The following is a 24957-nucleotide window of genomic DNA, read 5'->3' as shown; positions in this document are numbered from 1 at the left end:
GATGGACAGATTTGAGAGCATAGGAAGAGAACACTGAAGAAATTCCAATAACTAGTGAGGTCTGCACAGCCTAGTTCACTCAAGGAGCAAATTTCTTGACACTTCCCCTTGGATTCCAAGAGGACGTTTTAATCTTACTATTACAAACATGAATGAAGGAAGGACCAGGGTGGAGCCTGGGAAACATTGTCCTTTAATTGTCTACTCTTTGGAGTAGCAATCTACTTATGATATAACAGCCTTTGCTGTCTGGCTCTGGGCGAGTCATACTCTCTTTGAGAGGGTTCTGAGAAATGTTACTTTCAGTAGGTCGTACATGCCCAAATTCCAGCTCTTATCTTGGTTTCAGCGTGTGTGCAGTGAGAGGGACACGTAGCGGCAGCACTAAACAGGCTCTTCTCAGATCTCATCAGCTAAATTACTTCTCTGGGCATATCCAGGTTTTTCTCAGGGCTGTCTCAGTCTTCCAGCAGAATATCAATAGTGCCTCTCATAACAGCGTAGGTGGAGTTTGAGGCCGTTTGTGTTCTCCCGGGAATTTTGCAGGGCTCCTCATTTATATATTCTGTATTTTCTTTATCCAGATTGTTCTGTCACACTCTGCTGAGGAGGGGTCACTTCCACCATTTCATCAGATGTCCACTGGTCTGTATGCAGGGCATGTTGGCTCCGTCTCTGCCACCTGAAAGAACCCATCTCACAACGTCAGCAGGTAGGATGTGCTTCAGGACCCAGCCAGACCTCTAGGCCTCTCACCCTCCCAAGCAAGACGTGCACGGGACACGGGTTGAAAAAATGGATGTTCTCTGTCCTCTGGAGGAAACGGGCTGTCTGTGCCAGAGGCCAGGCTTTCAGGCTGTTTGGAGATACACAACTGTCACCTTCGCCCCTAACAGGCACCACAGACACAACTATGGCTGACTGAAGTTAGTTGTTTTTTAAGAATCCCATTGTCAGCAAAACTAAAGATTGATGTTGATGGGGATTGGTCTTACTTTTGACATTCCAAAGACAAAGGAATACCACACATGATTGACTCTTCTGTATACATTTTTTGAAATAACTTTCTTAGACTTGACAAACGTTAGTACCAGAAGAGAATTTAGTCTGAGGTTTGTCACTAATGAAATGACCTCAGCTCAATGCTATTGTTGAGTTTTTGAAACTTTGTTCCTCATAGGAACAGGGAAATAACAGGGAAATAATTTCCCAAATCAGGGAAATAACGCGTTAAGAGAGAGCACCATCAAGATGTGAGTGGACATGGCAAGAATTAAGTCAGGGCGGTGGTTGGATGTACATGAATACATGAATTACGTACTAAGTACCTAAGTACAGGTATCATTTTCCGTATATTTTCACTTGGGCAGCTAATGCTACCCTACAGGGTGTTTTTTTTTTTTTTTTTTTTTTTTCCAGCAAGTACACAGTGCTGGCTAATTAAAGGGCTTACTTATAACCCTTGTTAGTAGAAGAACATTAACATGAATACGTCCATTTGAGTTTCATCCAGTCCATGTTGTTCTCCAGAACAGTGTGTTGAGACACATTTCCCTGACCAGCGATGGGTTTTGTCATTTGCCATAAATGTTTTGGTAATTTATTCAACGCGTTGTTTGGGATCTGGGATATTAGCCTACTTTTCCACCGAAATCAGGCTTATGCAGTTGCCTGCGTGTCTTATCAACTCTCTGTGGCACCTCTTGAAGCTCTTGACCAAGTTTGGCCACATCTAACAAAGACAGGAGGCCTCTAAAGCTTTCTGCTCTGGGACATTTGGCACGCTCGGCAGTGCTCTGAAGGCTACCAGCCGAGGGGCAGCTTCGTTCGCATTCCTGTGCGACACCACGACCGATTTTCTAGGACAGAGACTCAAGGCCACAGGCTGCCCAGACACCGGGGGGCCCGTAATGCCCCGGTGTGCGGGAGGCACACGGCCCGTTCCTCAGGGCGGCCGGAGCCGGGAGGCCCGAGGGGGCCCCGCGCCCCGCCGCCCCTCAGGGCCGCCGCGAAATGGCCCCCGCGCCCCGCCCGCCCCTCAACCGCTGCCCCCAGCCCCTCCGCGCATGCGCGCGCGGTGGGCGCCCGGCGAGGGTGACAGAAGGGGGGGGGGGGGGCGCTCCCTCTGCACGTGACCGATGCCGCGGCGCGGAAGGGGGGGGGCTGCCTTAAAGGGCCAGTCCTCCCGCTCCCCGCTCGGGCCGCCGCGCCCCGGCCGTGCTTAGGGGCCGCCGCTCCCCTCCTCTCCCTCTGGGCCCCTCCCCTCGCCGCGCACCTGCCGGGCTCCCCCCGGCGCAGGGCCTAGGGGGCGGCCGCGAGCCGCGGCGGGCGGCGCCGCGTGGGCAGGGCCCGGCCCCCGCCTCGGCCCCGCCGGCACCTGCGGCGGGCGGCCCCGCGCCGCGCCCGTAACCCGGAAGCGGTGCGGAGCGGGGAGGGGGGGGGGGGGACGGCGGGGAGCGGCGCCGGGACATGGCCGCCGCCGGCATGGCCTTGAGGAGCGCGGCGACGCGCGGCTGAGCCCCCGCCTCGCCGGCTCCTTCCTCCTGCTCCTCCTCGTCCTCGTCCTCCGGGGGCCGCCGCTCGGCTCGGCCGGCCCGGGGTTGACCTTCCCGCCGAGGGGGGCGGTGTGGGGGGGGGGGGCTGCGGCCGGCGCCGCCGCGTTAGTTGGCTGCGCGGGGTCGGGGTGGTTTAGCGCTATTTTTTTTTTTTTTTCCCAATTTTTATTTTTTTAGGGGCTGGTCGTGCACACGTTTCGTGCGCTTTTTATTTTTTTTTTTAAGCGCCTTTTCCGGCCCCGAAGAGCTCCCCCCCCCCCCCCCCCCCCCAGGCTGTTTGCCTTCTGGGAGGGCCGCAGGGAGGAAGGTGCGCGGGTTGGGCCGGGGCAGGGCCGCGGGCTGCTGCCCGGCACAGCTCCGTGGTGGGGGTTTTCTTATTTATTTTTTTTTTCCTCCTCCGGCGTCTCTGATGCCAGAACAAGGCCCCAGAATGAACGGTTTCTCTCTGGGCGAGCTCTGCTGGCTCTTCTGCTGCCCGCCTTGCCCCAGCCGCATCGCTGCCAAGCTGGCCTTCCTGCCCCCGGAGCCCACCTACACCGTGCTGCAGCCCGAGCAGCAGCAGGAGGCCGGGGCGGCCGCCGGGGCAGGGACCCCGACGGGCTCGGGCACCTGCAGCCTGCACCTGAGCGAGCGGGCGGACTGGCAGTACTCGCAGCGGGAACTGGATGCCGTGGAAGTCTTCTTCTCCCGCACGGCCCGGGATAACAGGCTGGGCTGCATGTTCGTACGGTGTGCCCCCACCGGCCGGTACACGCTGCTCTTCTCGCACGGTAACGCCGTGGACCTGGGCCAGATGTGCAGCTTCTACATTGGCCTCGGCTCCCGCATCAACTGCAACGTCTTCTCTTACGACTACTCTGGCTACGGGGTGAGCACCGGCAAGCCCTCTGAGAAAAACCTGTACGCAGACATTGATGCAGCCTGGCAGGCCCTCAGGACAAGGTAAATGGGTGTTGGGGACAAGGTTTTTCTGTCTCTCTCCTTAGTCCGAAGAAGTCTGGTGTGTGCCCAGTTAACCTGCTGAGAGGTGGAGGGGAAGGGCCTGGAGATGGTGTGAGTAGCGTTGATGGTCGGCAGACGTTCCAAGGTGTGACTTGCTGGGTGGCTTCGTTTGTCAGAAGGATGCACGAGCCTGCATACATGGGCTTTTTCTAGATTTAGGGATTGAGTCAGCCATGTTATATATTAGCCATTATTTTGCCATTGTGAATCTCCATCTTGGGCAGGAGATACCGCACTGGTTGTAGATTGAGCTTGCAGGACAAAAAACCTTTTGTCCAAGATTTGCGTTGGTGTAAATCTTTCCCACCACTTGCTATGCTTAGAGGTAATGCTGCTGAGGCCAAGCTTTGACTGAATTTGGCAATGACCTAGGCTCGTGCTTACCAGGAAACTGCAGGCACTCTGTGGTGCGTCTGGGGTTTCATGCAAGCTCGTGCGACACACGTCTTCTTCTTCTGGCAACCAAGCGACTGTTATCAAGTTGGGGAGGGTAGCGAGGTGGAAGGAAAAGAGTGTTGACAGGTGGAAGTAGAGCTGGGGATTCTGCCAGGCGGAGATGCCGAAGGAGGTGGCATCCAGAGGCATGGAGCAGCAAGGAGAAGACTGGCAAGGCGGCATGGCTGGTAGGAACACGGAGCCCAGGGCTTCCAGGAAATCCTGAGCAGAGCTGCTGCCCCAGGCGCCTTGCTGCAGCTGCCCAACATCCCTGGGCCTCTTGCTTTTGGCCACGGAAGCCACGAGTGACTTTTGTTGTTGTATAAGTGGTTCTTAAAGCAGGACCTTTCCTCGTGAAAGAGGGAGCTTTAAAAAGCTTAAATCGTTGCAGTAGAGCAAGAGACGATGGATGTTTCTTGTTCTTGTCTCTGTGGCTGTGTAGATGAACTTGGCTTATGAGAATTGAGTATTTAATGTCTATCTAGGGGATACGTGCCAGCTTCAAAAATAGTGACAGGAGTTGTTTCTAATTTAGATAATTGGCTTTTCAAGAATCTGGGGATTGGTCAGTTGTGGAGTCCAAATGGCTTCTGACATTGGTCTGCCCAAGTCAGGTTAAGATCATGGGGGAAAGTTACCCTTTCGTAGCATGTGGTGGGTAAGCCAGATTCTAGGACTCCTTAAAATAAATAAAATAAATACAAGTGTTTCTTGAGTATAAGTAATGTTTTGATTGAAAGAAATAACTTTGATATGCTGTACACAGAATAATTAAAGGCCACTATACTGCGTGTGGCTGATGTAAATAAGCTTTAAGGGAGGAAACTGCTTTGAATAAGCCGAGCCTAGTTAATGCTCGTCATTTAGTAGCTGTGTTTTCTCTCCGTTTCACTATTTAGTTGACGATATTTTTTCATGAAAGCCTTTTATAGCTCTGGAGAAGTGTGTTCACGTCAGGTTGGTAGTGCTCACATCTTGACAGGCATTTAGTAGGTGTTTAAGATCAACGTGGATCCAGAAGCAAGGCGTTCCTTCGCTCAAGCCTACCAAGAAACCTGAACTATAAGGCGATGCGAGCAGGTGCCCTGCTTGCCCTGAAAGGATTGGCTCCTTCTATCGAAGTGTGACTGGAGGAAGTTTGTAATTTTGTATTCGAGTCCTTTCTGTGGTTTATACAAGATCTAGGTTCTGTTCTTCCTTAAATTGAGGGGTTGAAATTTGCTGACTCTTCCTCTGCTATGCTTGTAAATCCCAGATCATAGTGCTGTGCTGGGAGTGCTGCTAGGGTGGTTGTGTTACCGTTGGTTAGATTTTTGGCAGCCAAAGGAAATAGTATTTTAGGTGTCCAGTAAAGGAATAGGTTAGTGTAAAATGTAAGTATTAAAAAAAAAAAAAATCCATACTGTCCTCTCAGGTGACTTTCAGCTTGTACGGAAACCATCATCTTCCTGCTTATAAATCTCTAAGCAGTAATATGAACTTTAAAAGACTGATAATTTTTTAACCCCATTTAATAAGTTCAGACGTCTAAGAGAAATATTCTGCTGTAAAAATACAAGTCTGTCTTTTGAGGTAAAATGTCATACTGTGCGTGCCGTTTCTGCTGCAGCAGTTAATTGGTAGCTTCCAAGAGTTTGTGTGTGGTTTCGTTCTTAATGCAAATTTCTAGCGTTTGGCCTGGAGTCATGTGGTAGTGAACTGTAACACGTAGTTAGAAGTGAAGCCTTAAAATAGGAGAGGTTCGCTATGCCATAGAAAGCGTTTAGTCATCTGTGCTAAGGTCTGTGCAAAGCTGTCACCCTTCTGAATCCACCAGGCGTTCCACCTGGCAGCAGAAAGGAATCAGTAAAATGTTGGAGGTGTTGGATTCCCTTTTTTTTCATGTTGTGCCTGCAAAGTACAACTGTTATTTAGCAAATATTAATTTATCAGTTTGTTTTGAATGTTGTGCTGAGTACGACAAGAATTTACACTACACTTGGACAAAACAGATCGCTGCTGAGTTTTAGGATGATGATGAACCGACTGTGGCTGCAAACGTGCCTGGAAATTTTGACGATTTTTGAAGGTACTGATGTGAGGATCTTGCTATCACGCACACAGCTGGGTATCAGACCTTCTATAACAAATGATTGTAAAACAGTTGATGAAAAGTAGTATCACCGAGGTTTATGTTCAGTTCAATTTTCGACCTTTCTTTGCAGAATCAACGTCAACTACTTGCCATTCTTTTAGTCATTGTAGAGAGTAACTTACTTTCCTTACTGTTAGTCAAATGAGTACTAACTACAAAGTTTTAATGCTAAATGTTAAATGTCTTTCAGCCTAGGTAAGATGTCCTATAATTTTATCCCCTTGAAATTTTTTTTTGATGTTCTTTCCAATGTCTAACTGTATTTATTTATTCCCTCCTCATAAGCAAATTTCCATCTAGTACCTAATATTTCTCAATAGATCTTCAATCTTCATTGCTTCAGATGACATTTTTGAGTGCTACGTTTGGGCAGGCAGGTGTGCGTCTGCTTTGTTTCTTGAAGGGAAGGAAGCTGCATTGTCCTGCTTTCTGGCAGGGCCTGGAGGGCTCCAAGGTGTTGGTTTTATCGGGGTGTGATTGACTGCCCCTAATACCTGATTGACATAGTAGAGCATTTGAACAAAATGACTTGTTTCCCCCCTCTGTCTCCCTGAATTACACGTGGGAAGACCGAGCTTTCTAACACTTTTACATGAAGACAACGTATGGTATTTAAAATGGGATACGCACTCAGGGTTTGTGTACTGTGCTCAAGCACAAAGCTGTGACTGCTCTGTTGGTTGCATGCTCTTCGTAATAAAATCAATTTGTATGTTCTCTAAAAACTTGGGGAGGGTTTGAGAAAGGCTTTAAAATCCTGGTTAAATGAAAGAAGGCACTGCTGCTGCAGTCTCCAGTTCTGTGCTAGAGTATCCAAGAGAACCTGTTAGTGTAGCACGTCTTCTGGATGTTGCAAGATGGCAAAGAAAACATAGCTAATAAATTGGTTAGAAGAGCTATTCTTGTTGCGTTTAACAAAATACTGCTTGATAGTCTTTCGTTGTGCACAGTACAAACTATTCTAATACCTTCTATTTCCATTTTAGCTTTTCATAAATGATAGATTTTATTGAGATGTTTAAATATTTCATTTTCAGAACAGGTACATCTAAGTTTGCCTTTCAGTCCATAGAGGAGCATTGGTTCGCTTCTGGTTTTGGTTAGGCTTCAACAGAAATCTGTCTTTGCCACGATGGAAGGAATTGAATTATGAAACGCAAGGGCTTTTGACAAACGAACGGCAGATAGTTTAGAATATTTAATTATTTTAGAAACTTTTCCCTCAAATCTAGTGTTAAAAAATGAACGACCATCATTATATGAATATTTTTATTGCAGTGCTGATTATCTGTCACTCCTTATTGCTGTTTCCTTTGCAGGAATTGGTGGAAAAGTGTTACAGCTTTCGTTTAAGCAAAATTAGGAAACACCTAATGGGATTAGACTGGAGCGATAACTAATCTTCTGAGGTTGTGTCAGTGTAGTTAGTCTCCATTTGCTGAAGTGGCTGAAGCTTTCTAGGTGAATAATAGTTTCAGGTTTTTTCCCTGATTTATTAAAATAGTTGTTTTTTCCTTTAATTTTTTTTTCTGCAACAGTCTTGTTTCATTAGTGCTGTGTGTGACCTGGCATGATTTCTCTGGATTGAATATTTTGGCATTCAGGTTCAACCTAAAGATTTTCATTCTACGTACTCCCTTGAAGCCCCTCCTAAAGATCTGGCCTTAGTCCTTCCTTTCCACTCAGTGTTTCCGGAAGCATTTAATTGAAGAATTTGTAATATGTACATTTGGTGGAACTGGGAGGACAGAAGTCGTCGTTTATTACAAAGAGATGTGAAACATTCAACACCTTCCCAAAATGTTTTATACTAGGAATAAATTTCCTCAGTGTATACACCACTGGAAAAAAAATAATAAGGATATGATAGATTAACTTCTGTTACTTTGAATATAAATTTTCCAAGGGGATCTTTGCATCGCCTTTCTATCACTGAAAGCAGGCATACCAGCATATTTTTTCATAAAACAGGTATATTATTTTAGTGAACACATTGAGGTTTTGATATGAAATCAGCAACATTAATTCTTGAGATGGCCAAGGGCCATGGTTGGCTGAGCTCAGGAATAACAGGGTTCCACCATGCTTCCCTGTTCGTGGTGCATCAGCTGGTAGGCAGTTCTAAATCACACCTAGGTTGCAGATAATTTGCATGTTGACCTTCACCCTACATGATATTAACCTAGACTTCCTTGTATTGCCTCTTACTGCAGTTGTTTGTGGCTAATAATTTTCATAATATATATAATAATATAGCTGTTCTCCCAACCAGCTGTAGCCTACGTGTGCTCTCCTGGTTCCTTGAGCATGTCAGCAGTGGAGCTTCATAAATCCAACCATTGGTTTAGATCTGGGACTTTGTCGTTGACTGTAATAGGTTATTTCCCACTTCCAGCTTTTTACTAACGTTGGTAAGGTGTCTGCAAAGAATTATTTAATGTGCGCGTACTACTTTTTAAGGAGGCTGTTTTCTGAAGTTTAATGTATTCTACCCGCTGTGGTTAGTACTTCAAGAAAAACTGCACACAACTTGTCTCAAAAATAGAAGCACACGAAATAGTCCCCTGTCGTTGTCTGTGTAATGAGCAGAGATGAATTCAGATGATGTCCCAGGGACAAATACCGACAACTGTTTAAAAACAGGTGCTCTGATGTTCAAAGTTACTCAAAATGTTTATCGAGCTTTCGTGTCACATTACACAGATTAGTCACTGCAGTAGAAGAAAGTACTGTTGTTAAATATTTTCCTACTTCTGTCGGGACCGTAAGATCAAAAAGCATATTTAAAAAAAAATATATATATATTCTTGGCAGTGAAAAATCTTTTTGCAACCAGTGTGTTTGGGAAGAAAACTAAGCTGCCAAAGAGCCTTTGGGTAATGATATTTGTCATCCTGAAATCCAGCCGCTGGAACGGGAGAGGTTAGTTTCCCTTGCCACATGGAGGTTGTAGGGCCCGGTTCTCTGCATCGTCAGAGCATGGAACATAGGGGTTTCTAGAGAGCCGTACTGTTAAATCCTGCACGCTGAAATAACAAACGACTCTTGTCTGTTTTTATTCCTGCTCAGCTGCCTGAAGTCTTTTGAGAAAGAAGGACAAGCCTTTTCCCTTTCTCGCTCTGGCCAGAGAAGTGTGTTCCCTCTCAAGACTGAGCTGGAGGCTGTTACAGGGTGGCCACTTGAGCTGTGCATGTTCTGGTAGCATGTGGGTTTGTTCGGTGTGCTCCTAATGGGAGGATGAGCTGGATTTTGTTCTGAAGCCAGAGTCAATCTCTGCTGCTTCACAACCTCAAACAAAAAAAAAAAACCTCCAAAATTCAACCCTTTGGTTGTCCGTATTTGCTTGTCCTTTACTACTCTTTTACTTCGGAGTGTTTCCCTGAGTTTCCAGTGGCTCACTGTTTGTAAGTGAAAAGAACAAGGGAAAAAAAGTAGTAACACTGTCCAGGATTGTAGATACCTGGGGATAGAGGTGGAGAAACATCTTAAGCTGCAGGAGCGGGTTATCTGCCAGCAACTGGTTTTGTGGAGAAAACTGGCTTCTTGAGCAAACGGATATTTGTGTTTCCATACAAAGAAAACAGGTGAGGTTTTTCTGGGGGGTTTTCTATTTTCTAATTCTATGCTGCTTCCTCATGTGGAAGTACACTAGTATAAAGGAAATGCCAAGCAATTAGCCATTTAGAGCCTAAATAGTGTAGCATATGTCTGGATTTCTTGTTTGGTTTTAAGATGACATTTGCATGGTGGAGAGAGTAACGTGGTTATGGCAACTTTTACCTTTAAAACCTGTCCCAAATATTTTTAAAGGAAATAGGAAATTAATTCCTCAGTTGCGTTCTATGTTGGCTTTAAAGACAACAGCCTCAAAATTATGTAGCACTAATAAATTCATTGGACAAGTAACATTGCTATTTTTTTCCCTAAAGCCGGTAATAAATTTAATGAATAACTAACACTCCCTTCTGCCCTCCTTCTCAAAAATAAATCAATTACAGGGCTGCGTTGGAAGCATTTGAAATGAGTCATAAAATAAGCTACGCATATGTTGAAACTAACGTGCTCCTGCACATACCAGGTTTGCTTCGCCAATTAGCCCCTAAAAAGGGCAGAATTCTTTCTCTGTTGATTAACTTTAGGAGATCGTTTCGGTTGCCACTGCACTTAAGAGAAATTAAAGGCAGTTATCCATGTGCAAGGTGAGGGGCTCCTTGCATTTTCTTGAACCTAGAAAAGGCACATCTTGATGGTTTTTGAGCTGTTGTGGCTATTGATTGTTTCTTCATGTTAATTTGGGCCTATATTGACTGTTTATACTGACCTGAAGGAGAAATAGTTAAAGGTTATTTTGTCTAACTTAAACTCAGTTTTGCTAGGGGCTAAAACACAATAAATAGGGGGGATAAACCTTTTGCCTCTGTAGGAATCAGCAGATAGCAGATAATGGAGGTAACAGGGACTGGTACTTGCGAACAAGCCATTTCAGTGACCCAGTCGCTCCTACTCCATCTTGCTGCTATGCTTGCCAATTTTTAGAGGAACAGCATATACCAGTCCTGCTTGCTCAGCCCAACATCTGATGATGAAGCTGAATTTTGTTCCTGCTGTCAAACTGAGTGTTTCGTTGGGGTGTGTGGGAGCTGTTTGTTTGTTTTTCTTCCCAGTGCTGCCTGTTGTGTGAGCAATGGAAGCGTGTGGTTGCAAACCCAGGAAACTCCCTCTGAACACGGAGGACTAAAGATGCTCTTAATAGAAGACTAGAAGACTTCTGATAGAAGGGGATGAATAATATATTCTGTCAGCTTAAGGACTCTGGAATAAGGAATGCAAAGATGTTCCTAAGGCTGGTTTGAGGAAAAATTAGTTATTGTGGCATGCTTGTGCATGAAGCTACGCTAGCTGCAAACTCAGGAAGATGCACATTTAGGCCAGATGCATAATGAGCGTTGTACAGGCATTATGTATATCTGTACCTTTATTCCATATCTTTTTTTAACCACCATGTTAGTTTTACAGACCAAAGCTTGTCCTGTACTGGCATTAAACATCGTGGTTGGATTTGCTGACCATGAAACCACATCATGCATAGGCAGAACATTGTGCTGAACAGCAGGATTCGGCTCCGTTCCCACCCGCCTTCCCTCCCTTGTCTCGTGTGTCTTGATGAGTGCTTGCATGTCTATGGGAAAATCCCTACAATCATGAAATAAATGTGTAACCTTTTTCCTTAAAAAGGGAAATTTTCATGTGGGTTCATAAATGAAAAATGATGGCGATGTGGAAGATGAGGTTGTAAGTTAGTACGTTTGCCTCAGAGTGCAGAGGGAAACATTTAAACTTAGTGTAATCTCAGAGCATTGCATCTGGTTTTTGCGTGGCCTGTTTCTTAAAAAACTTGAGTTGTGCTTGTCTGAAAGTAATATTTATTGGTACAGTCTGTTGAAATTCTTTTTAGGCACGTCTTTCAAGATGAAAATGCGTTTTTAAATGTTAATTTGAAATTAATGGTTGGTTTACACAGTTTTGGGTATGCTTTTAGGAAGTTCTGTTGTTGAGCCTTCTTTGAAAATCCTGCTTACATATAAAAATGTTACTTTAACAACTTTGACTCTTGCGAGCCTTGTTTATCAGGCAAGGCATGCTGCTGAAGTGAGCTGTGTACATCAGTGCCTGGCAAGGAACCCTTCTCAGGGCTTGCGGTGTCAGCTAGTAGTTCTCAGACCTTTTCTTGTACAGGACGCTACAAAACTTCCTAGGATCCCAGTACGTTAGAACAGTTAAATCTAACTTTATGACATCGCGTGTCTACTTCTTGGCATGTACTGCAAATCAATGGATATGAAGCCATGAATAATGGGACCCAAAAAATCTGAACTTTTGGAGACCAACTTCAACACGTTTCTCAGGAAAGCCTGCTTTATATATGGCTTGAAGTGTTTCTCTTTCAGCAAGAGGGTTGTTTAGAAAAGGCTTTGCTCAGACTGTAAAATCTTTCTGGGCACTCTTCACTGCTGACTTGTGAAGCTTGTCAAGTTTTGCTTTGGATGTTCTATGAGAACTTGAAAAATGGTGTTGAATATCAGCAAAGCAGCAAAAACGACTATATATTCTTTCCAGTGTAAGATAAGCTGAGATAAGGTTCAGATAATTTAATCATTATTCCATGAATCTTAAGCATTATTTATAATAAGTTAAAAGGGAAGGTCTGCTGTTGTAGGGGGTCATTTGTCTCAACTATTGCACTATGCAATAAATTGCAAGTCTTACAATAAGCGAAACAAAGTAAAAGCCAACAACAATATGGGGCTAAACTTCTGTTAAGCGTTTTGCATTTGTGGTATACAAAACCAGCTACACTTTAAAGGAATTCCTTAGTAGTTCACTTGCCTTTTTAAATGTTGGACTGGCTTGTTTGTACAGATCTTAATCTTTGTCCCATCTCTGTATCATCTTCCCCAACAAGTGATGAGTTCTTGTAGGATGAACGCATGACAGCCTGGGGAAAGTGGCATCTTTCAAGAAAATGGTCTTGGTTTTGAAGCATGTCCTCCAGGGGCAAATTTAGAAAACTCTTCTCCAACATGCTGTTAGTTCTTCCTAGCTTCATTTCTCTTAAAAGTATGTGTATGTTCTGGTGGGTGTGGTTTTTGTTTTTTTAATTGAAATAGCTAATTCAATATAGTATTTATTTTGGAGGTGTTCCCTGGACAATTCTCTACCTTGAGGCAGTTGTTCAAGAGCCAGTCTGTCTTCTACTACCTCTAAGTCTCGGATGGATCTAAACTTACCTGTTGAGTTGTAGTATACATTTTTTTCACAATATTTTGTTGTTGTTGTTCCCTACTGTAAAAGTTACTATATTTTTCTAATGAAGTATGGCTGTAATGTGTCTTAATGCTGCAGAAAATTATAGTGCTTCAGTGCTTAATCAACTGTAAAAGCACTACGTTGTAGGAAGAGGTGGGGTGGTGTTTCAACTAGCTTTACAATTTTTACGGATACCAGTTTATGAACATGTAACCTTTGCCTCGGGCTGGTTAATAATTACACTGACTTAACATATGTTACAGGCATCTGGTTTTAATGCAAGAGGCACCCTTTTAGAAGTCAGTACAGCAGTTTAAGATATGTGGTGTTTGACCCAAAGCCTGACCAGCATGGCTGAAAAGTTTTGACTTCTGAATCTCTGCCAGCTTCCAAACTCTTGCTTCTCTGATGAAGTAACCCTCTACGCTCTCTGTTGAGGTCTTGCTAATTATTCATGTAACGTTATATTCGTTTTTAAAGCCTCCTGTGCATAAAACTAGTACAATTAGTCCTATATCCTGTTTTATAAAATTTGTACTAAAAACTAATCTGATTACATATGAACTATTATCTCTGAAGTAATACAGGCACAAATTTATTTGCCTTTCAAATAAAGGAATCACTTTGATTTGCGTTGTCTTTAACAAAGAACAACGATTCCTGTAGGTTCAAAGAACAGACTGTACTTGAAAATAACTTGTCTGAATTTTGGCGTAAAAGATAAGATTGTTGTAAATTCTCAATATTGACACAGTTTTGTCCAGAGTGAGAGGGTCGCAAAGTGTCCTTGGTCTACTGAATTCTTTCCTAGCCTTTTATTTTATTGAGACTGAGCAAGCTGGTGCCAAACACGCCACCCGTCCAAACTGGATGCCCTTCTGTCATAGCACATCTAAGATTGGTGGTCCATTTTGTATAGAGCTCTGAATAGACACTATTGATACAAATAAGAATGGGCATCTTCTGATTATTTCAGGAAATTATCCTCTCCATCCAAAATCCACTTCAATAGTGATCGTAATGAGGGACACTAAACCTGAGGATCTTGTGTGTTTCTTATCTGGATGCAGTTTGAAAGTTGTTGCATTTCACAACAGGAAAATCTAAGCCAAAGCTGATAGTCTTTGATTATTATAATTAGTCTCTTTGGTTGGACATGGTTTTGTTTTTTTGGTTTTTTTTTAATCCAAAGTGAGTGTTAATTTGGAAAAAGGGAAGCAATGTTAGTTTAAACTTAGCTTGCTCTGTTACTGGCATTTTGAAGGGGAGAGGATTTAGCAAGCATTGCTTGTCATTTGTTAGCCTCCTCTGCCTTCCACTACTCCCAGTGCTTCTGGGCAATATTCTGACGTGAACTGTCTCTTCTGCCCTACACTGTAGAATTGGTCAAGAATAAGTCTGGTCAAACCTAGTCTTCAAATATTCTTTTTAAATTCTCATGAAATATTTCAGTTTTGCCTCTGCATTGAAAACTTCGTGGTACTAGGAGAAAGGGAAGCACTGTTCATTTGAAAAGTGTAACCGTGTGGAGAGCTAAATATGCAGAGTGTATACTGGGAGGACAACCCAGCAGCAGCTTGTAACTACAAGTGTGTGTGTCATGAAATGGTGAACTACAGAAAACCTACACAGACACAATATTACTAACCAAATGGCTGTTTGGCTAAAGTAGACGTGAATACACCCACTCTTCTAAACATTACACTGTTATCTGTTATTTCAAAAATAGAAACTCCAACAGCGCACGACATAGCAATAAACCGTGCTAGGCAATTGCTGGTGTGGCACCTACTGGAATTGCTGGCATTTTTTCCTGCATACCCACTTGTTCTCAGGTGGTGCTGCAACTAAGCAGGGAACCTGATTTGTTTACCAGAATGGCGTCACAGATACAGAGGCAAATAGAACACTAAAAAACACCGTAGTCCAGGAAGCTACTTCTCCTCTCTCCCTCTTTTTTATTTTTTTTATGTTTTATTTATTTATTTTTATTTCCTAAGATGCATCACCAGGTCAGTATCTACCTTTAGCATCAGCTGGAGTAATGCACTTAAGTGATTGCATTAACAGATGTCCTTGATCCACTGCTAGGTACTTCTGCTGCTTGTGGAGTGGCTGTCTGATAACTGATAAGCGTCCTTTTCTTGCTAGTCAACCTCCTCCTTGAAAAAATCTTTCACAGACAGAGCACAAAAACAATTGGCCCTGTTAACTAGAGAGAATGCTGGCAGAAAACAAAATACCCAACCATGCTGTTTGAATATTGTAAAAGCATCTTGATCTGTACAGTTTGGTCAAAATGCCTTTTACTCCGTAGAAGCCCAGATGATGCCAAATAAGAGCTGCTTAAGCTGAGCAAGTGTTTGTGACCTAGTTCCAGGGCTGTTTTCTGATGCGAGTTCAGGAAAGTTATGAGAAAATTAGTACTTTTCTCAATCTCTAGAAGTACTGATCCCGTTTCTTAGACTAATATTAGTTACTATAAAATAGGTAAAATGCAGTGATGTGTAATGTTTTTGCATTCAGTTAAATGCAGACATCTGTTTATGTAATGAATTGCTGGGTTTGTGCTCTGTTGTCAAGTTCCTGGAGAGCACAGCACCGATTTCATGACTGCTTCAACCAAAAACGCAGGGAATGCTGAGTCCATGCTAAATTGTTCAAAATTCCAAGCAGTGGCTCCTGGACAAAAAGGGAGGAGGGATCTATCCCCTGGGTCTGTGATGATAAAGGCTTTGGCTAGGAAATTTGATTTTAAGCTCTGAACCTAGTTATCTGCGATCTGCTGTTTTGGAACATCTGGTGCTGTTAATCCTGGTGATTGCTGTATATTTTTTTAATCATCTTAGCTTTATATTGACTGTTACTGGGGTCTGAACATTGAATGCGCTAAAAGTTCATTAAAGGTATGTGCACAAGAGGAAAAATAAGTGTAAAATTATGCAAGTCTAAATATTGGTTGAAAAACATATGGATTCTGGGGAGCAACAGGTCTTTAAGCCTGGTAGAGTCAAGTCAGCCCGTCTTTGGGTGACGAGAATGGAAGAACTTGAGGATGCTTTGGAATCGTTTCCAGCTTCCCATTTATATAGTACTTTAATGTAAACTACGGGAGGCCCTTGCTTTTTTCTTCTTCCCACCCCTGTATCTGTTAATACACTTCCTCTTGAAGATTAGTTAAGAAGCTACCCGTAGTTGATACGAGAAGGAGGTTTTTTGTAGTATAAGAACATTGATCTATATCGTCAACATGAAATGAATGCTTAAGATCCATTTATGTGTAAAGGCACTTCCTAAGCTTCTGTTAGTATCCTTTTTTTAACCTCCTTAGTGCTTTTTTCCATTGGAATAGGTCTATATCGTCTGCCCTGAAATGAGATTTTGAACGCCACAGCAAAAAAGTAGAAACGAACTGATGCCTTACTTCAAAAATGGAGTGCCAAAAATGGTGAGAAACAAAGAACACTGAGATCTTCTTGTTTCTGAAAAGATGTTGGAAAAATATTTTCTTGTAATAGATCGGTTTCATGAAATGACTGTCTTCTTCCATTTGGTAGTTAGCACTCTTGTTATTTATTAGAATATTTAATAAATGTGGCTGAGAATGGATAACAGAGAAGGCAGGAGAGTGGTGTTTCTCTGTGAGGCTGTGAATATTCTCCACTTTGAAATCAAGTGCCTAAGCACATACAGATTTACACTGTAGTACAGCTCAGTGTCTGCAGCACGTACAAAACTGATCTGCTTTCTGCTCTTGGCTGGGGGTAGGGAAAAATAGAGGTTACAGTGTCATTTATCCAAGCAGGATTTGTTCCTGTTTGTGATTCGCAAGACGTGTCAGTGCAGAGGAAGTGCTGAATGTTTAGATTTTTAGATCAAAAGGAAGCATTGCTTTTCCTCTTTAAATCTGTGGAATTGGTTTCAGAGTATCTCAAAGAAACATGAAATATTTCCATAGAATTAAGAGTGCTGTCCAAGCAGGATGTGTGTTCTCCTGGAAAAATGGGCCATGACACTTCACTTAGCTTCTGCATTGAGCCCTTAAACGTTCATGAGATATTGCATATCTTTGAGAGAAGTCTAGTCTTATTTAATAACTTTGCTTGCCCTTCTGTAGTGCATGAGCATATTAATGTAAGTATGCAAGGGAAGGAGAAATGCTACTGCCAGCTGAGTCATCTTCATATAATGCTTGTCAATAAAATATTCATTTAACAGGGACAGATGCGTCCATTTGCAGTCAGTTCTCTTTAGGAATCTTGGGCCAGTGCATAGGTACTGGTATTTTTTTTGTAGGACCTCTCTGCTGTCCTCATCAGCTTATCTCCCTTCCTGCCCTCTCCTCCCATTTCTGCCAGGGACTCTTAAATCACTACCAGAACTAAAACAATGCTTTGGGATAGGCAGAAACAATACATGCGGATCGTCTGCTCACATATTTGCAAGTCCTCATCCATCCCAGCTCCCCTGTAATCCTCTTGGGACTTCGGCTTTGGTGCTCTGCGGGAGAGACTGCATTCAGATTTCCGGGGATCTTTGAAGAACAGTGTGAAAATGGCTTTAACTTTGTCTGCTCTAATAGGATTTCAGATACAAGCACCTGCAGTTTGCTGAGGCTGTTCGACTTCTTTGTTTTCTTCTGTCAGCATTATGGAGATAATGGTTGAATCTATTTTGTCAGCTTGTTTTCTGGATATAATTACAGATGTCTGAGTGACTTAAGGAAAATACTGTATCAATGCCATGTGTTTAGTGGTTTGTAAGTTATATCAATTAACTGTAGCAAAGCTAGTCATTTAATGGGGTTGATCTTCTGTTTTTATCGCCTGAAAGCATAAGGCTCTTTGTAAAACCTATAGATGAAATATCCCTTAGTCTGAAATGTAGATATAATAAATAATTGTGAGAGAATGCAAGAGTACTGCAAGAATTAACAAAAAAAAGGCACAAGAAAAAGCTAATTAGTTTCATTTTAATTCAGTGGCAGGACTAGCTACGTAAGTAGTTCTAGGACCCTATGCTATAGAAATCAGTTTTTGAGTGATCTGCTTTTATTTTTTCCCTATTTAGCCTTCCTAATATTAGTCTCCAAAGGATTAATTCCACCTTGGAAAGCCGTTTAATTGTTCTGGAGCATCTAGACAATTGCCTTCACAAGAGTTTGCATACACTTCTGTTTTAAGATCCTTATGTGGGGGATGCTTTTCTCATTAAGTTATAGTGTGTGTATGTGTGTATAGCTGATCAGCTATGCAAACCTATGCTCACATTTAGGTGAGCTTTGCAGTTTGATTACAACGTAAGGTTAGTCTTGTTTCCTTGAGATGGATATACCTGATGAAGAGGGATCAGTTAAATTAGTGCTGCTGTGGAGTTTGTTTTTGCTGCCAGCTTTAACTAGTTTGCTTTCTAATTGTACTACATGATCTGTGTGCTGATTGGTAGAAAGCAGGGAAAAAAAAAGATGTATAACAGGGATACGTTTTGGGAAGAAATCTGTACGTGACCCTGCATGAGGACAGGATGCTCAGCTTATATTCCTGTACAGTAATGACTGTATTTCAGAAACTACAGCCTGGCACGTTCAAAGAAAACCGGTGCCTTTTTTTTTTTTTGGCTTGGCTATTCTGGATTGCGTGCTTCAGCAATTATTCCTTGCTTTGAGAGCAGTTGAGCTGGTAAAAGGGTAGAAACGTCAGACACGGGTGGGGCAGGCAGCAGCTGGGGTCAAAAGCCACTGTACTGGTTCTCAGATAAGTAATCTCAGCTCATGAGTCAGAGGCTTAAGACTTGAATAGATGCAGCTCCTGGTAATTAGCGCTGCAGTAGGATGGCCTTAAACTATATTGCATGGTGTTATAGGTATGAGGAGGGGAGGGGAATGCAACAAAAGTGAATTCGGGGCCTTGTGTGGCCAAGAGTCGGGGAAGAGCAGTGCTTGAGATTTGGTTGAGGTGACAGAGGTGCTCCAACAAACAGGTGGGGGTACTGAAAGAATAATACAGTGCTTCTGAACAAAACTGCTTTGGGAGCTGTTGGAGAGCAACGAGTTTGCTTCCCTCAGCTTGCAAACCCTCTGACTCCCCGCGCCGAGCCCCGGCCGGCGAGGAGGGTTGTGCGATGGGCTGCTGGAGCAGCCAGACTCGGGAGGGAGCCAGGATGGGATGCCTTGGCTCACTCTGAGCTTTCGGCCTCAGAAGAAGGCAAGGCTGTCCGGTTTGGAAGCAGCTGAACTGTAAGAAACAGTTAGGAAAGCACAGAACTTGTGGGACCGCAGGACCAGTGTTAATATTTGTACTCGTTTTTTTTTAATGTTTCCTTGGGAATCGGAGGAGACTTCTTCTCCAAGAGCAGTTTCTGTGTTAGTTGCCACATAACTTGGTTTACCTGAAATCCTTATATAAAAAAGATACTGTGTCTAGGTACATGGATATCATCTTTTTTTTTTCTTTTTCTAACAACAAGGAGTTGTTCTGCAACAGCCCTTATAAGATACAATTTTAGGGAGCATTTTACTGCATTGTTTCAGTCAGTTTTCAGCTTTTGAGTATTGCTGTATTATAAAACATACTGTATGCAGTATGTGGCTGAAATAATGCCATAGCAAGATAGAGATGAGAGAGAAGCTGGGGACGAGGATAATGAATTCCTCACTCCAGAAGATGCTATAGACTGACTTTCTCTGAGAAAGTAACAGGATTTTCTCTGCTGTATCAGGTTATTTAAATGTACCTCCGAGACTGGCTATATAGATTTTGCACACCGGTTACAGTAAAGAGTATATAATGGAACGTAGCTGGCTGAGATTTTGTGAATTATTCATGCTGTGGTCAATGGAGATAGTTTTTAGTGGCCAGTAAAGGTTCCCTGTCTTTGATAAATAAACTTAATACTTCTTTCTTGCACGTTTATTTGCTATGAAGCATCTTAATTAAATGCAAAATACTTAGTTGAAGTAACTCTAACACTATTTTTAAACTAACTGGACTGAGAGATTGACTTTAGTATGCCATCTACCCATTCTGTCTTGTGACTAAATGGTGTAAATCGAGACTGCTGTTACAAAATAATTTGGGAGAAGCAAGAAACTAAGTATAGTAGACAGTACATGTGTGTCTTCAGAACCTTTGCCTTGTGACACAGGGCTGGCTTCAGAGCTATAATTGATTTCTCAGGTTGTTAAAGCAAGGAAAAATACACCTGTATGTACGTGTTTAACTCTTATTTCAGTCGTTACTAGATACTGGTCTTTGTTTATGGTGGTTTTGATTGTATTTGCACCTGTGAGTAGGGAGATAAGATAAATGCCAAAACGGACAGTCTCAAAAATCATGAGTACTACGAGGGTGTCAAGGTGTGTCCCTTTTAACTAAGGCACAGGTTCAAGGAAGAATAAAACACATCTGTGTTCTAGTTCATGGGCTTCTTTAAGAAGCCAGAGGGTGATGCTTCATGCCTAAATACTGTTACCTCCTGCAAAGAAGGCTTTTCTTTTTAATTTTACAGTTACTTCTATACTGACCAAGTTTTTAGCCACTCTGCCCTCACTATGAGTACACATGAGAGGTCGGTTGAAATCTTTGAAGTGTTTTGAAGTCACTCTTCAGTTGCAGGGCACCGTGGTCAGAAAGCTCTGTTAATTTTTGAAACTCATTTAAAAACACACGGCTGAGAAACAAGAAAACTGTCATAATACCACATGTAGATAATACCACATGGCTTAGATTCCTGCCAGAGCTATTGTTGTGCCTTTCTCTAGCAGTTTAGTAGGTTAGCTTTTTGTGTTACATAGAGTTACTGCTTCTCTTTTTGTTCTACGTGGAGTATGTGTATAATAATTTATTTTTTTTTTTAAGTTAAAGCTATGTCGTGGTTTCCCTGTCAGCAGAAGACAACGTCACTGCGTGCCCTTGGAATCGCAGTAGTTTGTTCTTGCCTTCCCAAGTTGCTGTTCTGTCCTGCTCTCTTGACTAGTCAAGGTCTTTGTCAGTAGGCAAACGGAAGAAAAGAAACCATGGGACATGACAGGAGAGTGATCCTTCCCTCTCATTGTATGAATGCACACTGGGATTGGAGCGTTATTATCTTACTGTCGTAAAACAGCGGAATGATAAAGGTAGAAGTTCAAGTAAACGCTTGGCTCATTGTTCATGGTTTTTGGATGTTCTAGAAAAGTCTGGTTTTGATCATCAGTGGCCTTCTTGCTAACTTTCTCTCAATACCAAATGATTGTAGAGGTAAACTTACTCTGTTCTCTCACGTCAGTGTGCCCACTGCATGAGTTTCTGCTTAAATTTCAATGTATATTTACTGAAAACTCTATTTCCTCATATCTTAATTTTTTTCCTCCAGATAACAACTTATCTCAGTCCTGCAGAAGCAACGTTTTCAAATCTGTGCCTTGTTCATACATAACAGCTAGTTCATGTGGAGACAAACAAGCATCCTAATGCAAATGGAACATGGAACACCAGTTCAGTATTCTAGGGTATTGGGGGGTGTTGTGTTATAAATACAATTGAGTTCTCAGTGCAAGAGAAAACAAAGGAGTTCTTACTTAGTAGCTCCTTAATAAATAAATAAATCAGCAAGCACAGAGTGCATATTTTCTGCCCGTTCTGTCTTCTGTATCCCACTTTGCTACTGCTCAGCCAGCTTGGAGGAGACTTCTTCCAGAATCTGGATTTGCAGAAGTCTTTCCCAGCTGATGAGGCACGCCACCAACTATTTTTCTCTCATTCATTTCTCTTTTGACTCTGTCTGAAAAACACTCAAAAAATTCAAGTGGATAGATGCAGTCTTACTGCCGTTGTTAAATGGTCTCTGCTGTGAGATCATGAACTATACACGGGCGTGAGGACAGAGCCTGATTTACGAGTAACAGCAGATGGGCTGCAGACAGGACCTGCTGCCTGCCAGGGCGCGGAGCTGTGGCTGGGCTGCCAGCAGGACAGTGGTAAGATGGTTCAAAAACGTGGTGCAAGACGAGCCTGTGGAAGTGCTGCCATGGTGTGGTATGAAATTCTCCAACTATACAGGTGGCAAAGGGGAAGAAGGAACATACTTGTGCTGGTGAAGCTGGAAGAAATGAGGGGAAGGTGTTTCCCACTTCAAAACATGACATCTTCAGGGGCCTGTGCTTAAGCCATATGAACACGAAGTAACTTAATGTATTTGGAAGTAAGAAAAAAAAGGCTTTTTTTTTTTTTAGAGGAACTGTTATCCTAAGGAATTTATTTCAAAATAGTGTATCAACCCCCACCCCGAAGCTACTCTGTGTAGAGCTGTATAAATTTGTTCGGTTTATGCCAAGCAGTAATCTGTACTTTTTTACAAAAAACATGTCAGTCTTGTCTTCAGTGGGAAACCCCACTGAGCACTGAAGTGCAGAAAATGGAGGTGAGCAGTCCTTAAGTGTACCATTCGTTCCCAAGCCATGACTAATTATCTTTGACCTATTCCTGGTAGGTGGACAGTTGACCTGTTCTCGCAAACATTAAATCATGAAAATTCTGCTGTCTCTTTGGCAGTCTGTTACAGTGATCCTTCATATAAAAGGGGGGTGGGAGTGTGGGGGGAACTAACCTGAACCTCTTTGCTGCATTTTTTTTTTTGCCCTTTCCATCTTGTTCTACTCAAACTAGGCAGAGTGGATCCCATCTTCATCTCTGCAGCTGCCTCCTCCATATGTGAAAGCTGTTGTCATGCATTTCTAAAGCCTCCTTTCCTTTGGAATAAACAAATCTTTGTTCTCTAAATTTTTCAAATGCTTTTTTTTCCCCCTATATGCCTGGTTGTTCTTGACGATCCTCTCTGAACTCTCCACCTCTCTTCTGCCATGGGATGCTGGAGATGAGATGCAGTAATTTGTCTGAGAACCAGAACCCCCTGGTTCTGAGTGAACCAGGAATAATCTCTTATCTGAACATCTGGCATGTTTAAGTACTGTGTTTACAGTATGACATGGGTTTGTGTTGAACTTGGGATCTACCATAATTCTCTTTCTTTCTGTACAGAGCTGGTTTAACCAATTACACCCTGTCAAGGAATGAGCTAGCCTTTGGATTAAGCTGTGGCTACGCGGTGGTACTGCATAAGCTGATTTTCTTCTAGTGCTGTTACAGCCATACGGGTGTGAGGATGTAAGACAGGTTAGTTGGTAGAGGTAACAGTGATCATTAGAGCAATTAATACTACTGGGGCAAGAGAAGGGCGGCACACAGCACCTGAAGAACAGCGTTTGCTGAAAAAGCTCACCTGTCTGTTTCTCCCTTCCACTTTTTGTTGGTCTAACAAAGGCTATTTTCTTAGCTTAATAAGTGGAAGTTACTACTATCCTTCTGCCTGACTTCAGTGGCAGGTGCTCGTTTCCACATCCTGTGTCATGCTTGAACTAACCTGGGTAGGGAAAGTTCTGCAAAAAGAAGAGATTTTCAGCTCTGTCAGTTCAGCGCGAGCACTTGTGGCAGTACCCTGCTTGGGAAGTGGGGAAGTGCTGGATGGAGGCTGGGAGCAGTTACACTGCTGCTGCCGTCAGGCTTGTGAGGCTGTGCTGTTAGAAATACATCTGGTTAATGATTAAAAACTACTGAAACATTTTGCCCCTAATTTTATAGTTGCAGGCTTCTCTCCAAGTAGATCTGGTAACAAACAATTCAGCGTAATTCAATTAATGTGTGATTTTGTTACAGCTTGTGCCAGAGAATGCCATGAAATAGCCTTTCTTCGCCTGCCCTAGTTGCTCAGGGCTGAACCTGCTGTGCCTTCACCACTCAGCACTGTGCAGATCACCTGGGTTTGTCATGGCTGATGCACTTGGTGTGGGCATGGTTCTCAATATTTAAAAACAGCTGATTATCACAGGGCAGTAACCAAGAGGCAGATGGAGCAATTCATGCTTTAGTATAGGTAACTGCAGCACAGCTGATCATCCTACAGAAGTGGCTGGAGGAAGCCAAGTTGCTTCTGTGTGGTTGACTGATTTATATGGAGAGAAAAGAAAAACAAAAAAAAAGAGCTGCTGTATGACTGGATTAGTGCCACAGTTGCCTGCTATGCTGTGGTATTTGTAAGTAGTGAACTTCTAAAATAACCTTTAAGAGGACATTTTCAGGTGTCGTAGGTTCTGTAACTCCAGTGTCAGCATGTATTGATCAGTGCTGGGGTTTCTCCATAGCATAAGCAAATGACTCTCTGGTGTGGCAGTAAAATAACAGTGATATAAAACAGTGGCATATTCCTTGATTAAATTTTTCTGGCAGCCATTGAAATTATTTTGAGTGTGAACACATTTGTGGAATTACTTGTCTGCTCCTGTGACAGTGTGCTGGGAAATATGCCAAAACAAATTGTCTCTTTCTTGCAGTTTCATAAGCCAGAATACTATCCAAACTGTTTCTGGCTTCTACTACAATGAAAATGTGAACTCAAAGTCTCCTACATGTGAACTTGAATCGCATTGTACTTAGAACTGGGCAGGAAAAAGGTAGAGGGGAGAGACATCGCATAATTTAAAGAGTCAGTGTCAGTGTCTGTTGTGCTTATGAAAACTGAAGAATTTTAGACCTATGTTCATGTGAATTCAAGGAATCTTGAGTGAGAAACTGGCAAAGGGACTCTAGCTGTGTGCCAGAGCTTCGTGTGAATTGTGAAATAATTCTGATTTTCTCATTTTACAGTTGATGTTATGGTTGACACAAAAATCCTTAATCTAAAATCTTGCTTTCAATTCAGCGTTGGCATTTAGGCTGAAAATGTGCTGTGATCTCTGTGGTGTTTTGGCTGAGTTGTGGGAGTGGCAGTTGCTGAACCAGGATGTGAAATTCAGTGTTTTGTTCTGATAACGTAAATACTTAGAGTACTTACTGACCAAACCTCTCTTGTTGATTTTTTTTAAACATAAAGATCCCACAGTTTAGTCTCATATTCAACATGCAATCTGCATGTGGAGTTTTTATTTTTTAATTTTTCTTTCAATACTCCAGATTAGATTTTCAGATTCATACCAGATTATTAAAAAACAAT

At 42.7% G+C, this 24957-nt stretch overlaps 1 protein-coding gene across 5 annotated transcripts in view; it reads left to right on the top strand.

The window, feature by feature from the left end:
- The window catches only part of ABHD17C (abhydrolase domain containing 17C, depalmitoylase), a 41627-nt gene that overhangs the window by 6248 nt on the left and 10422 nt on the right, over positions 1-24957 (top strand). For 2 of the 5 annotated variants that reach the window (XM_080607448.1, XM_080607449.1), the window contains exons 2-3: positions 585-712; positions 2972-3497. In XM_080607448.1, the coding sequence (XP_080463574.1) occupies positions 585-712; positions 2972-3497 (654 nt within the window). The other 3 variants (XM_080607452.1, XM_080607451.1, XM_080607450.1) reach the window with 3 other exon arrangements.

The sequence above is a fragment of the Anser brachyrhynchus genome (assembly GCF_964034855.1).
Source record: "Anser brachyrhynchus genome assembly, chromosome: 11".
Lineage (NCBI taxonomy): Eukaryota > Metazoa > Chordata > Aves > Anseriformes > Anatidae > Anser > Anser brachyrhynchus.
Note: the sequence above shows the minus strand (reverse complement) of the source record. Positions and strands in the feature narration are given on the sequence as shown.